The sequence below is a fragment of the Tympanuchus pallidicinctus genome, unplaced genomic scaffold (genome assembly GCF_026119805.1).
Source record: "Tympanuchus pallidicinctus isolate F22 unplaced genomic scaffold, pur_lepc_1.0 scaffold23, whole genome shotgun sequence".
NCBI classification, from domain to species: Eukaryota; Metazoa; Chordata; class Aves; order Galliformes; family Phasianidae; genus Tympanuchus; species Tympanuchus pallidicinctus.
This window is the reverse complement of record NW_026294740.1, coordinates 1,175,203-1,192,148: the sequence shown is the minus strand read 5'-3', so window position 1 is coordinate 1,192,148 and position 16,946 is coordinate 1,175,203. Positions and strand designations below refer to the sequence as shown.

Below are 16,946 nucleotides of genomic sequence, written 5' to 3'. Positions count from 1 at the left end.
ACTGAGGTGTGATTTCTGTATCAGGAGAAGCCCTGGATGTGCACCAGCCTTAAATTTCCCGCTGGTCCATCAGGCCAGTAGCTCCAGTAGCAGCAGGATGAAGAGCTGTGCCCACCCCAGCCAGCCCTGCTAAGGACACTGCCATTTGTTGTCATTTGTTCTCTCTGTGGATAAGCACAAAACACTGAAAGGTGATGAAAACAGCTTTGACATCAGACAGGGGTTTTAGTATTGAACAGGAACTGGGACTATTTGGACTCTGGAGTCACCAGCCATGGCGATGGGCTAAATCCTACACCATCAGGGCACAGCATAAGTTTGTGTGCACCCAAGTGTCACCTCACACCCCAGATCCAGAGTATGGAAAGAAACTCTCTCTGGACCTTCCCAATGAGGTACAACCCTGCAGGATGCCATGCTCAAGGCAAATCAAAACCCTATTGCTCTAGACTGCAGTGTGCTGCAAACCACAGCTCCTCCAATGTGGGGGGAGCTCACAAATAGAAGAAGCCCACCTTTGACTAATGCATTACTCCTAATGAATAGCCTGGCCAGCTGTAGTTAATTGCCTATTTTAGGCAGATACTGCTGGAAAACCTCACGTCTGTCAGATTTTTTTCTCCCCCTCCCCCCCCCCCCCCCCCGAAGCACCAAATTACTCACTCTTCTCTTGTAGCATTTTGCAGCCAACTCTTTTCTGTGATGATTTTCAAAGGATGAAGAATGAGCACCCTGGTGACATTTCTAGTATCTATAAATATCTCCCCACTACCCTGCCTGCCCAACTGGTGAATTATGCAGGGAGATATATATAATAAAACAATCAGATCCATTTTGTTGTCAACATCCCATTCTTCAGCCAGTAAGAGAACAGGCAAGGCTGTTGCTCTGCAACAAGCAAGCAGTGCCTGGAGAATCAGCGAGCTTATCCTTCCCTGCAGGTACAGGGGCATCTCAGAAGGAACACCAAGCAGAGAGAGGCTCTGCTATGCTGGAAAAAGGAAGAGGGTTTTTTAAAAGAGAGGAAGCAAGGAGTTCACAACAGAATGGCAGGAGACCCCATATATAGGGAAAAGCCTGTGATGAAAGGAGCAGTTAGGAAATATCAAAGGACAAGGCCAGCAATGCCACCTGGAACATGATGTGCATACTGTACATTCTGCTCTTGCTGGTATGTGTACAAACTCAGCAGTGCTATGTTTATGCAACTAAATCCCCTGCACTGTCAAGTATACGGAGAATGTAATGCACTCAGCTTGCAAAGCTGGGGGAAGTGACCAGTTTGTATCTATCACCTAATCAGCAGGTTTTAACTTAAATTGGAAGGAATTAATTTAATAGCATAGCCTTCCCCAGCTAACAGACCTTTCTAGACAGACACTGGGTACTTGGAGCAGTCTGCAGACCTGGCTGTCTCACAGTCTACGAGTACCTCTTAAACAGGAAGCTTCAGTCAGTGCTCTCCCCTGCTTAACAGATGTCTTTTGCTAAGCCCCAACTTGCTTCCTGGCAATTAAACTCAGCTCTTGCCAGAAAGGCTCCTCTCCTTACCTTACTCCTGAAGTTCATCAGTCTCCAGGACTGCAAAGAGAAAGATTTTGCATCTCTGCATTCCTGCAGGAAAAAGCTGCTACATTGCTCAGCACGAGGCACTGTGGGACTCCTGCAAAGCCTGCAGACCTCGCACTCCTACACTGCTCTGGATTGACACTGGATGTCCCCATCAGTGTAAGCTGATGTCACTTAAAAGCCTCACCTCATACAAGTTTGATATCAGTTCAATATGAGGCTGTGAGAAACTCACTGCTACCCTCAGAACTGCTGCAGGCTCCACGCATCCATTCCTCGGTTGCATCTGTAACCAAAGGAAGGCCTTCAAGAAAGGCAAGATACAAATGCGAGGGGTTGAAGGTGACCAACATGCAGATCAGCTCCTTGGCAGCACGTCACATCGTCACATACACGTGCTTCCCCAGACTGCAGTGCAACGGGCTCAGCAGGGGACATTAGCATTGCTGCTTCCCATGGCTCAGTGGGCCTTCGTGTGGCGATGGAGCCCAGCTTGCCTCATCAAGAAGTGCAGGAGCTATATACCTAGGCCTGAACCACCCACTCACCTTCCTCACAGTCAGCACAGGGCAATGAGAACCAGAGAGCCAGGTCTGACCCCTCTTTGCCAACGTGTGCAGGGTGAGGTGGGCGAAGTCCCCCATGGATCATCACTATGAGGGCAACTCAAGAGGCCTTCAGGTCTCTCCATGCTGAGGACTCTCACCCCACAAACCCCCATCTCCCTGGAGGTGCACTACAGAGGAACAGAGCTGATCAGTGATCATCCCTCTCCCCAGGTGGTGCCAATGCCTGAGCCTGCTCAGGGCCAGCTGTGGTGGGCCTCAAGATGTCCTGGAGCTCATTGACTCTGGGGATGGGTCTGGTCACAGCCAGGAGGCTCACAGCCCCCTGCAGTCTGGCCATAAGGCTGCAACCTGGCAGTCTGGGAGGGGAAGTTCGAGTGATGAAATGCATGATGCTGGCTTCCAGGCAATACTAGGTGCAATGATTTTCATTAGTAAATTTATATTGTCACAGAGAATTCTTAAATAAACTCCAGGCTGTAATTCTACAGTTCAAGACATTAATCACATCAGATGTTATTTCCAACACTTACAAAATTTACAGGAATATTAGCAAGAAACATAGCATCCACCACAGCTGCTGGGTTCAGTGTTATACATAAAGCAAAGAAATGTTCACATACAGAAAAGAATAAAGTCCAAAGAATTTCACACATCACTGAACTACCTACGGATAATGGAGAAGCCCAAGGTCTTTAAAACTACCTTTGAATCACAACAGAGAAATAAACTTTGATTTCAGCTTTGAGCTTAACACTCTCTGAGTACAGCAGATCTGGGGGTGGATTTGGATCTTTGAGTGCAGGAACTGCAGGACTCTGATCTACAGGACTCTGATCTACAGCAGCCAAGAATCTGGGCCAGATAAACACTGCCCTCTCTCAGCTCCCATACAGGCACCATGCAGGCCAAGGGCCCTGGTAGGTGGAGCTGGGGACATTCCCAGCCCATGGCTCAGAACACTGTTTCCAAAATTGTCTGAGAAAGATATCGTTAGGGATGTTAATTGAGGCTCTCTGCTGGTGAGCCTAGATCTGGAGCAGCAGTGCCACACCAGCAAGCACCCACTTGCAGGGGTTTTCTCGAGTTTTAAGGTTAAAAGTCCACACATAAGTTGGTCCTCTTTGGCGTGTTTTGTATACGGGACATGGGTACACACTGCGGGTATCTTGCTTGTCAGCAGGAATGGCTTTGATGAAAATGACAGGCATGGCTGGGGTCAGTTCCTTGAGCCTGGCATCCGTGATTATCCCAGTCTGCAAAGGAAAGAAGAGGTCTCAGATTGTCAAAATCTCCATCTGCTGTAGCCTGATATGCGTGATCAGTGGCAACAGTTACACAAGCCCATCTTAATGGAGATCTCTCTTGAGGTCAGGGGGTGGCTGAGCCTATCTGAGGTAAGCAGGGCCTGGATCAAGCACCTACTCTGTTTCATTAGAAATTGCCCTCAAGTTTGCTTATTCCAAGGGGACTGGTACAAAATGATACCTGCTCCCCCAGGTATCCAAACCCACAAACACCTCAGCAGAAATCTGTGAGGTTCCTATCTATGTCAGCGTCCAGCCTAGGCACCCCATCTGCATCCAGCACCATCATTCTCGTGCAGCTCTTAGTCGAGGCTTTGTCGCACCAGAACCACCTCACGGGGAGTGAGGCTGCCTAAGGGGGCTACAGGAGAGCTGGGGTGGGACTGTGTCAGGAACACAGCACGAGGAGTGGTGGTTTCAAACTAAAAGGGGGGAGATTTAGGTTGGATGTGAGGAGGAAGCTCTTTACCCAGAGTGTGATAAGGCCCTGGCACTGCTGTGGGTGCCCCATCCCTGGAGGTCCCCAAGGCCATGCATGGGCCCTGGGCAACCTGAGCTGGTGAGGGCAGTCAGCCCACCGCAGGGAACAGGAATCGGATGGGCTTTAAGGACCCTTCCAACCCGACCATTCGGTGGTTCTGTGGTTCTGTAAGCATTGCTTGTGCTTGAACCAGCTGCAGACACCTGAGCAGGGCTTTGTCTGGACTCACAGCACCACCAAGCTTTGAGCGTGGCCTGGGATATGTCTCTGAGCTGTGTACCGAACAGAGGAAATGATTAATGAGGCCCCAGAGGTACCGCAGGCTTGTTTCCTCTCTCGCAGGTGCTCACACATCCACAGGGGATTCAGATGGACCGTTCCTGAGGGAATATGATCTTAAACAAGCCCACATTATCCTCTCCAAAGAAATGCTCTTGCTCAGCAAGCTGCCCAAGCCAGGAGAAAGATGGTTTGCTGCGAGGGCACGAAATGAGCTGGTTCCGCTAACTCAGGTATCTCTGGCAACTTATGTTTCTCTTTCTGGCAATAAAATGCACTGCACATCAGTCAACTTCCAGGAAAGTCTGCAAAATTGCTTAATGGAGGCTAGAGAGAGCAAATGAAAACAAATACAGAAAAGGAAAATAAAACTCAGTGCTAAAACTGCCTCTCTCTGCAGCTTAGCTTCATATATCATTATTATTTCAAATGCTCTCAGATCAAAGTTGTGGGGTGAGATTCAACCTCTCCAACAGTTTGCTTAGTTCTGCAAATGAGGGAAGCAAAATAATCCCCCTTGCAATACACCTCAGTTTAACTGTACTAAAACCATCTGTTCTCCTAAGCTAGTGACAAACCCAGCTCTGATTTAGGATTTTGTAATCTCCAATGTGCTGAACATTAAATAATTCTTATGATAGCTTGTGAAGGAGCTATTTATCAAGCATTACTATGTGCTCTTAAAATCCACATCTTTCATTTCTGAGGTTGGATTTTGATCATAACTTTTATTTTACTGATGATAACTCAAATCAAATTTCCAAGATACATTCTACCCATTTCAGGTTAACAAGATCTGATATCTGCTGGAAGTATCACTGTGTTATGTCTGGGCTGATTTGCATTTGCATTTTTTATCGCTCTCATGATCAGAAATTAATTCCATTCTGAAAGCAATTTTCTCTAACTACTGCCAGAGCACACCCAGTAAAAAGCCACTGTTCTGGGTCTCAGATCCTAAAGAAATCCTCACTTCTGTTCATCCTGGCTTCTCAGCAAGCAATCTGAGGACAGGACATAATACACTGCCACACAGCAAAATGTCATAGGACACGGGAGAGCTGTCTGAAGCCAGGGATGATAACAGATGGACCCAAGAACACACACAGTGAACCAGGAGCCAACACCCCTTCCCACTCAACTCTACTTTGAGATGTTCTTAGCACAGGTGCATCTGCACCACCGCTTATTTAAGGTCTTTGAGCCACCAGACCTTTCTGCATGGCTTGGTTGCCTATCAGAGTTGGCTCTGTGTGCAGGGAAGGGGCTTCACATTGCCAGATGTGACCGCAGTGTAGCCAGAACATCACTCCAAGGCGGTCCAAGACTGGTCTGTAGCTTCCGTAGAGGTGGGGAATGAGAAGAGTGGTGCATGCAAGGGAGAATACTTAACAGTGCTCTGTCCAGCAAAACCAAATGAGAGATGATTTTTTATCCCTGATTGGTTCCAGAACTGAGGCACAGATTTGGCATTGGCCAAATGACTCATTTTTCCAAACAGCTGTAAATAAGGGCTTGGTTGTTCATGGCACAGCTTGGAGGGGTCCCCTCCAAGGCTGCCTTGTACAGTTTTCACTGGAGACCCCAGCTTCAGCTCTCAGCTCACACAGACTCGGGCATTTACTGACAGCTGCAAGCAAAGCCTCCATGTCATGTCCCATCTCAGCCCTCCAGGAGAAATTTCAGTCTCTGGTGCACAAGATTTGGTGCATTCACTGCCTCTGCAGAAGGTTGAGGCCAACTGTGATGGCCAGAGACTGCAGCACTGGGCTGTATCAGGGCTGGGCTGACACTAACGCTGCTTTCATCTATATCAGCTTCTGGGAAACACCTCAGATAAAAAATGAGTGGCGTGCAACTGTTCCCAAAGATGCTGAGCTTCTTCAGCCACCAAATGAATGCACGCTGTGATTATTCCTTGCCACAGAGAATGTCCCTTCTAAGCCTCTCTGCTGGTTGAAAACTGGTGCTTTGTGTAGGACTGGCCTTAGAAAGTCCACCCAACCTGAGAGTGAGCTCGATCCCACTGTCAGTGTCAGTGATGAAGATATGAAAGACCATCGGTCCCAGCAGTGACGCCTGGGGGCCGCCACTCGCCACCAATCTCCATCCAGACATGGAACCATTGACCACCACTCTGGATTCAATCCTGCAGCCAGTTCTTTGTTCACTGAACACTGCACCCATCAAATCCATATCTTTCCAATTTGGGAAGAAGGATGTTGTGGGGTCAAAGGCCTCACTGAAGTCCAGATAGATGACATCAGTGGCTCTTCCTTTGTCCATTGACTCACCAACACCATCACAACGGGGCCATCAGGTTGGTCAAGCAGGAAATCTCTCCTCACTCAGTTCAGCCAGGCTGGCCCAAAGGTTGGACACCCGTGGTCTGGCAGTGTGGTATGACAGAGGAACACACCCAGCATCAAATCCTCTGCTGTGGGGAGCAATACTGCCAGGAATCCCAGGGCTTGAGACAGATTTCTCAGTGTCACCCATCTAATTATCTCTCATTGAGCCCCACTGACTCTAATGGTGCTACAGCAACAGATCATGCAGACCCAAAATAACGCGCTTGGTTTCATTTCATTTAATAGCTGCCTGCTGTTTAGCAATGAATGTTTTATGAATTTAAGACACCCAAGGGCAAACATAAATGTTTAAATAAATAGAAAAATGTGAGTAGGAGAACATAGAGGGAATTTTCCCCCTTCTGGAGTCAAAATCTAACTGTGAAATATTACTTTAAAAGTGAAGGCATTCCCCAGCAGAGTTCCTCTAACTATGAACTGCCATTCTTACCAGCAGATTAATTCGGAAGGAGTGTGCAACCCAAAATAACTGTGCAGCAGTTTTAATAATTCTGCATCCATTAATGCATACTGGTGCTCACAGGATTACAGGTAAAATGAATAGTTCCACTGGGTGGAAATGATATTTCAGTGTTTGGAGCAACATGTGAAAATATCCTTTTCTTCACTGAAATAAATTGAAGTATGATACCCAGAGATTATGAATGGTACTATAAATGTAATTGCTCAGTATCTTTCAATCTCAAGGAAAATGTAACCAGAAAAACACATTTAGTAAAGTCTAGATGGCCTCTGAAGAGAAACTGCACTTCTGAAAGCAGTCACCCATACAAGATATTGAGGGGATGGAGGAGAGAAACCACGTGCTCCCCAGAAGATTTCTGGCTTTGCACCACTGAAACTTCCTATTCTTCACTTTTATTATCACCTGTGAGAGTTGATAACCTTGGCAGAACCCACTCACTTTCTAGTACTGGTGATAATGATGGTAATAAGAAACAAAAGTCATTGGAATTTGTTTTTAATGGAGCATTTGACATGCAAGACAGGGATGACTTTTAAAACTTCTGTTATTCTGCCGTGTCCGGCTGATTTGATCAGTTTAAAATGTTATTTTTTGAGGGTAACTGGAATCCAGCATTGTCTATAGCAGGGAGCTGTGACCTCCAAGAGTTGCAAGGGCAGCCACACACCAAAGGCTTAGGAAAGGAACGGGAAGGGAGCTGTAGGATCAGTAGACGTTGGGTTGCAGGAGGAAATCATCCTTTGCTTTGCCCTTCCCAGAGATTTGTGATAAAATCACTGGATGCTATCAGTCAGTGAGTTCTACTCGTTGCCTAATTTCCTATCCTTTGTGGAAAACTATTGCACAGAGAGCTGAAAAATAAATGGAGATGATTATATATGAGTTGCAGGGCCAGGATGGGATGCAGCATACAACAGGCATGGTCCCTCTAGTCAGCATCCTACTACTAAGCCCCACAGCAGATAACAGGAGATCTTCAAGGTTAAAGCTCTGAAGAGCTGCCTCTGAAAGCAAAGCCTGCTCCTACAAGAGGGCAAACTTGACACAGATAAGTAAGTTCTGGGTGACCCACTTTGATCAGCCCTCACTCTCTCACACATCACTGGCAGCAGAAGCAGTGTGCTGGCTGCCCAGAGGATGAGCTGCATGAATCACTGTCATTTAATTCTCCTGTGCAGAACAAATTGGGATTTGTGGTACTAACAGGCCGGGCAACGTAGAGGACCAAGCCCAGTGGGGATTTGTCAGCCTAATGGTTCTCCTAATGGCAAACTGAACTCCTAACAGCTGACAACTGTCAGAAGGGATGACAGGGACAGCTGCACTCCATTGGGATGCTGCAGCACCAGGCGTGCTCTAAGAAAAGCGCTGTCAGCTACGTGGGCAGGAAGCAGCAGGTGAGCATACCTTCCTGCACGCGCCCTCTCCAGGCTCTCACTCTGCTGCGTCACAGCTGAAGGGCATTGGGCCACATCCAGAAAAGGGAAGAGGAGCAAGGGGTACCCCTGCTGTCTGCTTGTCCAGGACCTGCCTCCTCCATGCCACACTTTCAGCCTGCCTGGATCGTGCAGGTTAGAGCTCCATGACAGCTTTACCTAACATCCTCAGGGGATGGCTGAAGGATGCAACTCATTATTGGTCACAAGCCCTATTTATGCAGGTGAAATCCTGGACCACTCAGCAGCAGAATAATGGCAGTCTGGAGTTGGCACATACAACCCATTTAGCTGTACAAACTGTAAGGATATGAAGATGTAGGAAATCAGGGTCCTCTCTCCCCACTAAGCAGGGGTCAGAGCAGTGACGCTAAAAGTGCCATCTAATTTTGAAGGCAGCAGTGAAATCACAACCCTGCTAAGGTGCAGGGACAACTTAGTCCTGAGAGAACCCCACATTTTCTGCCTTTAGTAACACCATGAGGTGGCCTGTTTGAACTCCGTTCATCACCATGGAATGATGATCCATCTGACCATCCTGGATCTGCACCCTAGGCTGCAGAGGAGGGACCCACTTCTTTCCCAGTCCTACAGAGGCAGCACAGACATCTACTTTATACAAATGTCTGCCTGGGCTGGGAAGTTTCTTGGAGTACAATACCAAATAATGAGGGCATAATGCCCAAGCCATCTACTAACACTGAGCTCACCTGTGCATCCCAGCGTGCACCTTCCATGAACAAACCATGGACATAAGCCCCTTCCCGAGGAGGACTGGCAAAATCTTCCCTGTTCTTCTTTGTCACATCACACTGCAAGGTCATCTTGTCCAAAGGCCACTTATTCTTCCTGGCTGTGGACTGCATGATGGCTGTCAGGAACGACTGAGGATTAAAGAACCCAGCAAGCCACACTGCAGAAGGCAACGAAAAGTCTCCTGTCCACATCTCCAGCTCCTTGATGCGAGTGAGGAGGTCAGCAAACCACATGCCCAGGCTGGCTGTGGAAGGATAAGCCTTCTTCACCCAGGACTCAGGCACCACGTCCAAGAACAGAGCGTTCAGCAAGTTCTCCATGTCACTTGTCATGGTCAGTTCTCCCTGAGTAAGAGAGGGCACAGTCAGCAACATTAACCTGAACAGAACCTGCTTGGCAGCAGAGGCTGAGCAAGTATGGAAGAGCATGGCACCTTACACTGTTCCTAGCGTTCACATCCTGCAAATTTCTTCATGAGTTTTAGGTTTTCACAAGCACCATCTACTGCAGCTTCATATTCCTGCAGCCTCATCTCCCCTGCCGTTAAAATATTACTTGGAGAAAAAGCTGCGTAGGGGTGACAGTGAGCAGAGCTGTCCTTCAGCTGCCCCTGTGTTGGTTTTGCTTTCTCTCATTGACTGAAGATCTTCAGAGGACACGCTGACGGAGACGCTGAGCTATTCCCACCAATGCTACTGGGGCAGCTCTCTGGTAATCTACTCCCAAATTGTCCAAATATTTCTTATACCAAGTCGTATCCCCCTTCTCTCCACTTCCACACTTCCCTCCTCCTTTATTACTTTGCAGTGCAAGTCTTTCTTTCTGAATTCACATCTTGCCTTCAAATGTAATCACAGCTTCTTTCACAGCAGGGAAGCACACAACAAATTAAGATACGATTCAGCCAAGTAGGAGATAGAGAGAGTCTTGACTTTTCCTCTACCCAGCAGATCACTATTTTTAAAGCTTTCAGAAATATATATCAGGTTGGCCCAGACAGGAGAAGAGGTGGAACATCATTGCACAGTCAAAATAGGGGCTCTGCATAATGGCATCCCTCTTGAACTTCTGGTACTCTGCAGTAGGGCTCCAGTGTCTGCTAGTTGACCATTAAGAAAACCCCTGCTAAGCCCAGCTGAAATTACCTTCAGTCCACACAAGAGCTGCCTGGATGGCAGTGCTGCAGCTGACAGAGGCTGAGGAGAGCTGCAGCAGCCTGTGGGGCACACGGATGGGGCTCCCCAACTGCTGAGGACAGCCTGCAGCTGCCAGGCCCTAGGGGTGACATTGCACAGGGCACAGTCCCCAGGAGCACCTGGAGCAGCTGGGGGTTGAGCACAGGCTGGCAGACGGACTCTATGACTGCAGCACTATCTGTTGGTGGAGGGCCCGTGCCACCAAGAAAAGAGCTGCAGGAGGTGGTCAGCAGACTGTTTAGCACCAGAGATGGTGAGAAAGACCAGCTGGATCTTCTCTGAGAGCCTGCAGCTACAATGAGCCTCAGCGCCTGGCCGTGTTGAAGGAAGGGCAGAGTCTGTGCCTACCAGGTGGGAAATGGAGACTGTTACAACCAGTGTTGGAAGCTCATGACTTCCAGCAGTGGGAAGAAGGCTCCTGCTCCCCCTACAGCTGCAAAGTAGATTCAGTGCATTGCTAGGAGATGATGGGCTGGCAGCTCTGCACACAGAAGCACCCATGATGGCAGCACAGGGCAGAGCAGCCAGTGACAGCAATAGCTGATCCTGTGCTGCTGAAAAGTCCCTTCTGCCAACCTGTCTTGTAGCCGGGGAGCCTTTGCAGCATGCTGGGAGCTTGGATCACGACATGCCAAGAAATACCTGATGGTGGGAAGTAAAGAAGATGGAGCCAAGCACTTTTCAGTGACCAGTGATGGGACAAGAGGGTATGGGGACAACTTGAAATGCAGGAAATTCTGCTGAAATACAAACTTTATTTTTACTGTGAGAGTGATCAAACACTGGCATAGGTTGCTCACAGAGGCACTGAGTCTCTGTCCTTGGGAGATGCTGAAAATCCACCTGGGCATGGTCCTGGGCAACCTGCTCCCTCTGAGCCCACTTTGAGCAGGGGAGGGTTGGATCTGCAAATGCAGGCACAGCTCGTGATGTCCTTCACAATTTAAAGCTTTGCATGCTCCATGCTGAGATAGAGGGCACGACACACCGCAGCAGTTTGGACACACAGTTAATGCTGCGTCCATTATAAATACTTACTTTTGTCCCCTTAACATTTTGCTAAAATTTATCTGACTTACAATTTCTCTTTCCCTCAGGCTGAGTGTTTTTGGAAAGATTAACTGAAATCAGTTGTGCCATTGCTGAGAACGAGGGCGAGGGAATTGGGTCAGTCTGTTCACATTAACAAATTCCAACTGTTCTTTCACAGGACTTCAGTGCCTCCAGCCACGAGGGCAGCAGAGGTGCCCTTTGCTGGGGCCAGGAAAATCTATGAGGCTTTAGCAAAAGTTGAAATCCTTTTAGAGCAATCCCTGACACGTGTTTAGCAAAGCTTGTCAGCGTCCAGCAGTTAAAAAATCTTTGCAGTTTCTACACCAACCATGCTGTTTCCCCACAGAGCTCTGATCTGCAGGCTGTACTTACAGGCTCCAGCAGGATGAGATCACAGCCAGAGGTGCAGCAGGCAGCAGGAGCAGGAAGGAACAAGTTAAAAGCAAGGTTTCCCCATGGATTTGTGGTGGACAGAGATTTAAAGACATCTGTTTGAAGCTAGAGGCAGCAAATGAGGTCAAGTGAATGGTTTGGGGGAAGCAGGACAATTTGCAGTTAGTCCTAAACCAGGAGGAAGAGCTGCATCTGCCTATGCAAAGGCACAGCCACCCAGGGAGCAGCCCACATTCCCATCCTCTGTTCCTCTTCAGTGTTTTACACTTGAGGGGATCCTGCAAACTGCAGGATGGATGGTAAAAGGTCTTTAAAGCTCCAAGTACCCCCAAGTAGTTCTGAACAACGTGGATCAAACACAAGCAAAAGATGTTTGCTGCATAGGTGTTCACTACATGGTGGTAAAGAAACAAAGGCAGTGTCAGTGTCAGTGTCAGTGTCAGTGTCAGTGTCAGGCATTTCCTTGGAGAAACCCAAGTTTTTTCACTTTAGAACACAATCTAAGAAAATTTAGTGATCTGTAATTAAAACTCACACGACAGAGAAGTGCAGCCATGTCCAAGAGGGCCCCTCACCCGAAGCCATGGGCAGCTATCCCCATTCTGCTGCTCAGTGGCACTTCTGCTGGCACATCAGCTCTGAAATCCCATTTCAGTTCCTTCTCCATCCCTGTCCCATGGGCCATCACCTCCCATCTCAGGAGAACTCAGACCCCGGCAGGACCGTTTTTCCTGTCCCACAGGCAGCTCTGGTTAATGCCATGGTGAGACCATGCCCAAAGCTGGTGGCCAACGGGTCACATCAGGACACAGACCCACAGGACCTCCAAGCAGGGTCAGGCAGAAGCATTCTTCACTCTTGGAAAGGTTTTGTAGCAGGTAGAAATATTGCAGAACGCACACAAGCACTCAGCGTGATTTAAAAACACAACCCTCACGATCATATATCCTGTCTAATTTTGCTTTCGGGAAACAAATGAATTAGCAAATGTAATTCTCAGGAAAGCTTGAGAAAAGCAATTTTTAAAGCCTGTGCACTCGAGCATACTTGCTGGAATCTCCTGCGAGGGTTCAAAGCATCCAGAGCTGCTCTCTCATACCGTTGCCCAAACACAATTACGCATACATTTGCATTTCAGATGCTGAATACTAAAGTGCATCCGGAGTGATTCAAGTTACTTTTTTTTTTTTCCCCAAACACTGAGAGTAATTTTCATTAAAGACACCCTTGAAGGAAATCCTAATCAGCCTGCAGACATTCCCCCAAGATGAGCAGACTATTGTCACAAATTGTTTTCTCAGTTTAAGGTTATTTTTGCTCCGTGCAGCGAAATGCCAACCAGCCTTACGGAATTTGGTCTTACTGTATCTTTTTACAATATTTATTGCCTTCATTTTGGAGGCTTATCCTTCACTGAAGGTGCAAAACAGAAAACCTGCTCACAGGAATGGCACTGGATAGAACATTAACACATGGGGGTTCCAGCCCAGCCCCTGGCCTCACCAAAGCCACCAAGAATGGCTTGGAACACAGTGTGCCAGTCATTTTTGATGGCCACCAGCCTATTGCAATTTCTCTTCCTCTTCATGGGATGTCTACTATTTTTGGGCCAAAAATTGCTTTCCCTTACACAGACACGATGAATTATTCAAAAACTCAAATTAGCCGTGACATTTCCAAATCACCTTCTTTAGCAGACAGTCAGCTAAAAACAACAGGACTGCAAAAAATACTAAGCTAAAAACAATAGCATTGCTTCCTCTGTGTTTCATTTATTCTATTCTGAGATCTGTGGCTCCTGCTGTGTAAACTCTCCTCCTCTGAGTGCTGTCAGTCAGGACCACAATGCAGGAGATTAATGTGCATCCCATAGAGGTTGCTCTCAGAAAGAACAATTAAAGCTGGATTCCTCTTCCAAACTGAGTGTGGAAGCCAGGTTGGGACAGCACCTAAGCCTTGGCTGTTATCCTGTGCTGTAGATACCCACAGCACAGGAAGGGCCCTTGGGTGATGCTGGGAGCAGCATGGGCCATGCACAATGTCCAGCTCAGCCCTGCAGGGACCCATGCAGTTCTGTGTACAGACACAGAAGGGTCACCCAGCGAAGGTGTCTCAGACCTGTCAGTATCCTCAGCACACTCAAGACTGAGAAATGGTATCACAAATCTGTACATCCTCTCTGTGCTTTCGGTCTCAGAACCCCACTATCAGAACTGATGTTGCTGGGAACAACACATGTAGCCCTCAGCACTGCCTCTGCTGCAGATGCAGTCCCACTTCCCTGCCATGATTCATGGTAGAGCTTTGGAGAGAAATTGGCCCCCTCCATTACTGAGGGGGAACTGAGCTTGTTTAGCTTGGAAAAGAAAAAGCTCTGAAGAGACCTCATTGTAGCCTTCCAATATTTGAAGGAAGTGTATAAGCAGGAGGGGGAATGACTGTTTGTGAGGGTGGATGGTGACAGGACAAGGGGAATGGTTTTAAAGTGAGACAGGGGAGGTTTAGGTTGGATATTAGGGGGAAGTTTTCACACAGAGGGTGGTGAGGCACTGGCACAGGTTGCCCAAGGAGGCTGTGGATGCCCCATCCCTGCAGGCATTCGAGGCCAGGCTGGATGTGGCTCTGGGCAGCCTGGGCTGCTGGTTGGCGACCTGCACACAGCAGGGGGTTGGAACTGCTGAGCATTGTGGTTCTTTTCAACCCAGGCCATTCTATGAGTCTATGATTATTGCCTGATTTCCATGGTATACACTGCCTGTGGTTTATTTAGGCCCCTGCTTCCCCTCAGTCTCCCTTCTAATATTAAACAGCTTACCCTTATCCACACTAAATGTAATCACTACACATTGTCCAAGTCACATTTAGAGCATGTTTAGTGCTGGCGAAGTGAAACATTAAATCACTTCTTTCCACCTATCTCAGGAAACAGAATTTTCAATTCCCCTGCCTCATGCTAAAAAATAAAGGAAACCTGTTTATAATAATTGACCACATAAATATAAACCAATTTTAAAATGGACTGCATGTACCAGGCCACCACCAAACGTATGTGACATGTCTGTTTCTTGCACCAAGCCAACAAGCATCAGTGGTGAACACAATGCAAAAGTGCTGCACCAACACGGACCCAGGCTGCCAGGTTCACAGCGTACAGCATGGCCAGGATTTAGCTCAGTCCTATCCCTTACCCCCCTGAAAATCTCAAATCCAGTACCTCCATGTACACACTGCAGATATGCTCTTTGGAGATCTCTCTTCAAAGGTGTCCTCAACAGAGGACTGGCACTGCCATGCAGACTCAGGGCAGGTCCTCCATGCTCCCCTGTCAGGCTTTTCTATGGGGTCAGGACAAAGCAGCTGCAGTTCCTTCAAGTTCTTCCCATGCACTGCAAAGTATTTCTGTGAGCTGAGATTTTGGCAGAATAGGATGACAACTGCCTTTAAGGAAATCATGGAACAGGGACTGCCCAGTGACTGGTATCCTTAGCTGCTGCTCCACACCATGAAATCATCCAGAGAGCAAGTTTGTATCAGTGACAAGGAGAAGGCATCAGGGTAGCTCTGAAGTCACCAGCTCTGTGCCATGACCTCCAGCCACCATTCTCTTTCTAAGGGACATGCAGCACGTTGCCAGTGCAAAGAATCCTTTGGGGTGACAAAGTGAGGGAGAAAAGCTGCTCCAGGCTGCTGGGGAAGGTCCTTGTGCACTGGCACAGCAGCCTGCTCTATGCCAGGGTATACTCTAATGGGAAGGCAGAAGCCTTTGATATCTTGTGCCAGCGTGTGCCCCAGAGGGAGTTCAGCAGATGACTTCCCCTAGCACTGCATGCAGCCTCAAACCACAGCCCTCCTGTGCATCCCACTGAACCCAAAAGCTTGTGTATTACCTGGCATGCCCTGTCAGCCCAGAACCCTTCACCACTCCCTGTAAGCAAAGGCCAAAACACCACCTAGAGAGTCACACAGGTGACCTTCCTGAATCAGCCTAGCTTCTTACCAGGGTGGAGAACTATCCGTGCATGGAGCAATCATGGACAGCATCTCCATAGGGTCACCCATTCCCTGACCCTCCCCTTCTCCCTTTTGCAATTGACTCGTACCCAGCAAGGGGAGTTTTATCCCTTGCAAAGCTCCTGGCTTTTTAAGCCATTTTGTCTCACAGCTGCGGATAGTCATGTGTCCTTACACATGACCAATCTCTCCTTTGATTTCAGCTTTTGCTGAAAGGCTTTTGCCTTTAATGAGACCTTATTACAAGTTCTCCCCATTAACTGGACATTTTGTGAAAAGGTGTGATTTTTTTGGCCAGGTATTAAATAGGCTATTTCTCAATGCCTGCGAGAACTATTGTTGCTGTGTTACAATACCAAGTACACAGAAGTGCCTGAAGCCCTTGTTACTACATGCATCTTTAACCCCAGCCAATGCTTGTGCTCGTGGCCTGGGGACAACGTGCCATTTGAAATCCAGCTGTGAATCCTTCTCCATGGAGTCAAGTGGGTTTTGCAGCTGGCAGTGCTGACCCCTTCTATTCCACGAGCCTCCATTCCATTCCTACCTTCAGCCCCAGGTCCAGTTCCTTGAGAGAGCTCTTTATTTCACTGGTGAGGATGTTCATGCGTTCACATTCCTGGAAAGCAACCACGATGTACGGTGTCCTCTCCTCCACCTTTGCCATCAGCTCTGCAATGTTAAACTCATCCGTCAGCTTCTCCAGCATCTCATCCAGAAGAGCTTTCACCTGCGTGCCAAAGGGAGTGGAGAGGGATGTTAGTGAATGACCTGTGGGGCTTCTCCAACTGACAGCTGTCTGAACAAGGAATGAAAACTCCATCTGCCAGTTGCTGTCTCCAAAAAACAATCGCTGTCAGCTGTGCTGGGCATTGCACCTTTCAAAGACCTTGCCCCATCCTATTAAAATTCAAATGCTTACAAAGTTAATGTCAGATGAGACACTTTCAAAACGATGGCTTAAAAACATCAGAGTGACACGTAACGCTCTTCTCTCTCCTTGGGTCTCAAGTCTGCACTCTTGTTTCTTCTAAGGTCAGCCTCAATGCAAGAAGACTGAT

At 47.9% G+C, this 16,946-nt stretch overlaps 1 protein-coding gene across 1 annotated transcript in view; it reads right to left on the bottom strand.

The window, feature by feature from the left end:
* Positions 1-2,584: 2,584 nt before the first annotated feature.
* The window catches only part of DNAH9 (dynein axonemal heavy chain 9), a 188,826-nt gene continuing 174,464 nt past the window's right edge, over positions 2,585-16,946 (bottom strand). Inside the window, exons 67-69 of the mRNA XM_052688193.1 lie at positions 16,433-16,615; positions 9,187-9,576; positions 2,585-3,391 (exon numbers count right to left, since the gene is read on the bottom strand). Coding sequence (XP_052544153.1) covers positions 3,164-3,391; positions 9,187-9,576; positions 16,433-16,615 — 801 coding nt within the window. The 3' untranslated portion in view covers positions 2,585-3,163. The remainder of the gene's footprint in view (positions 3,392-9,186; positions 9,577-16,432; positions 16,616-16,946) is intronic.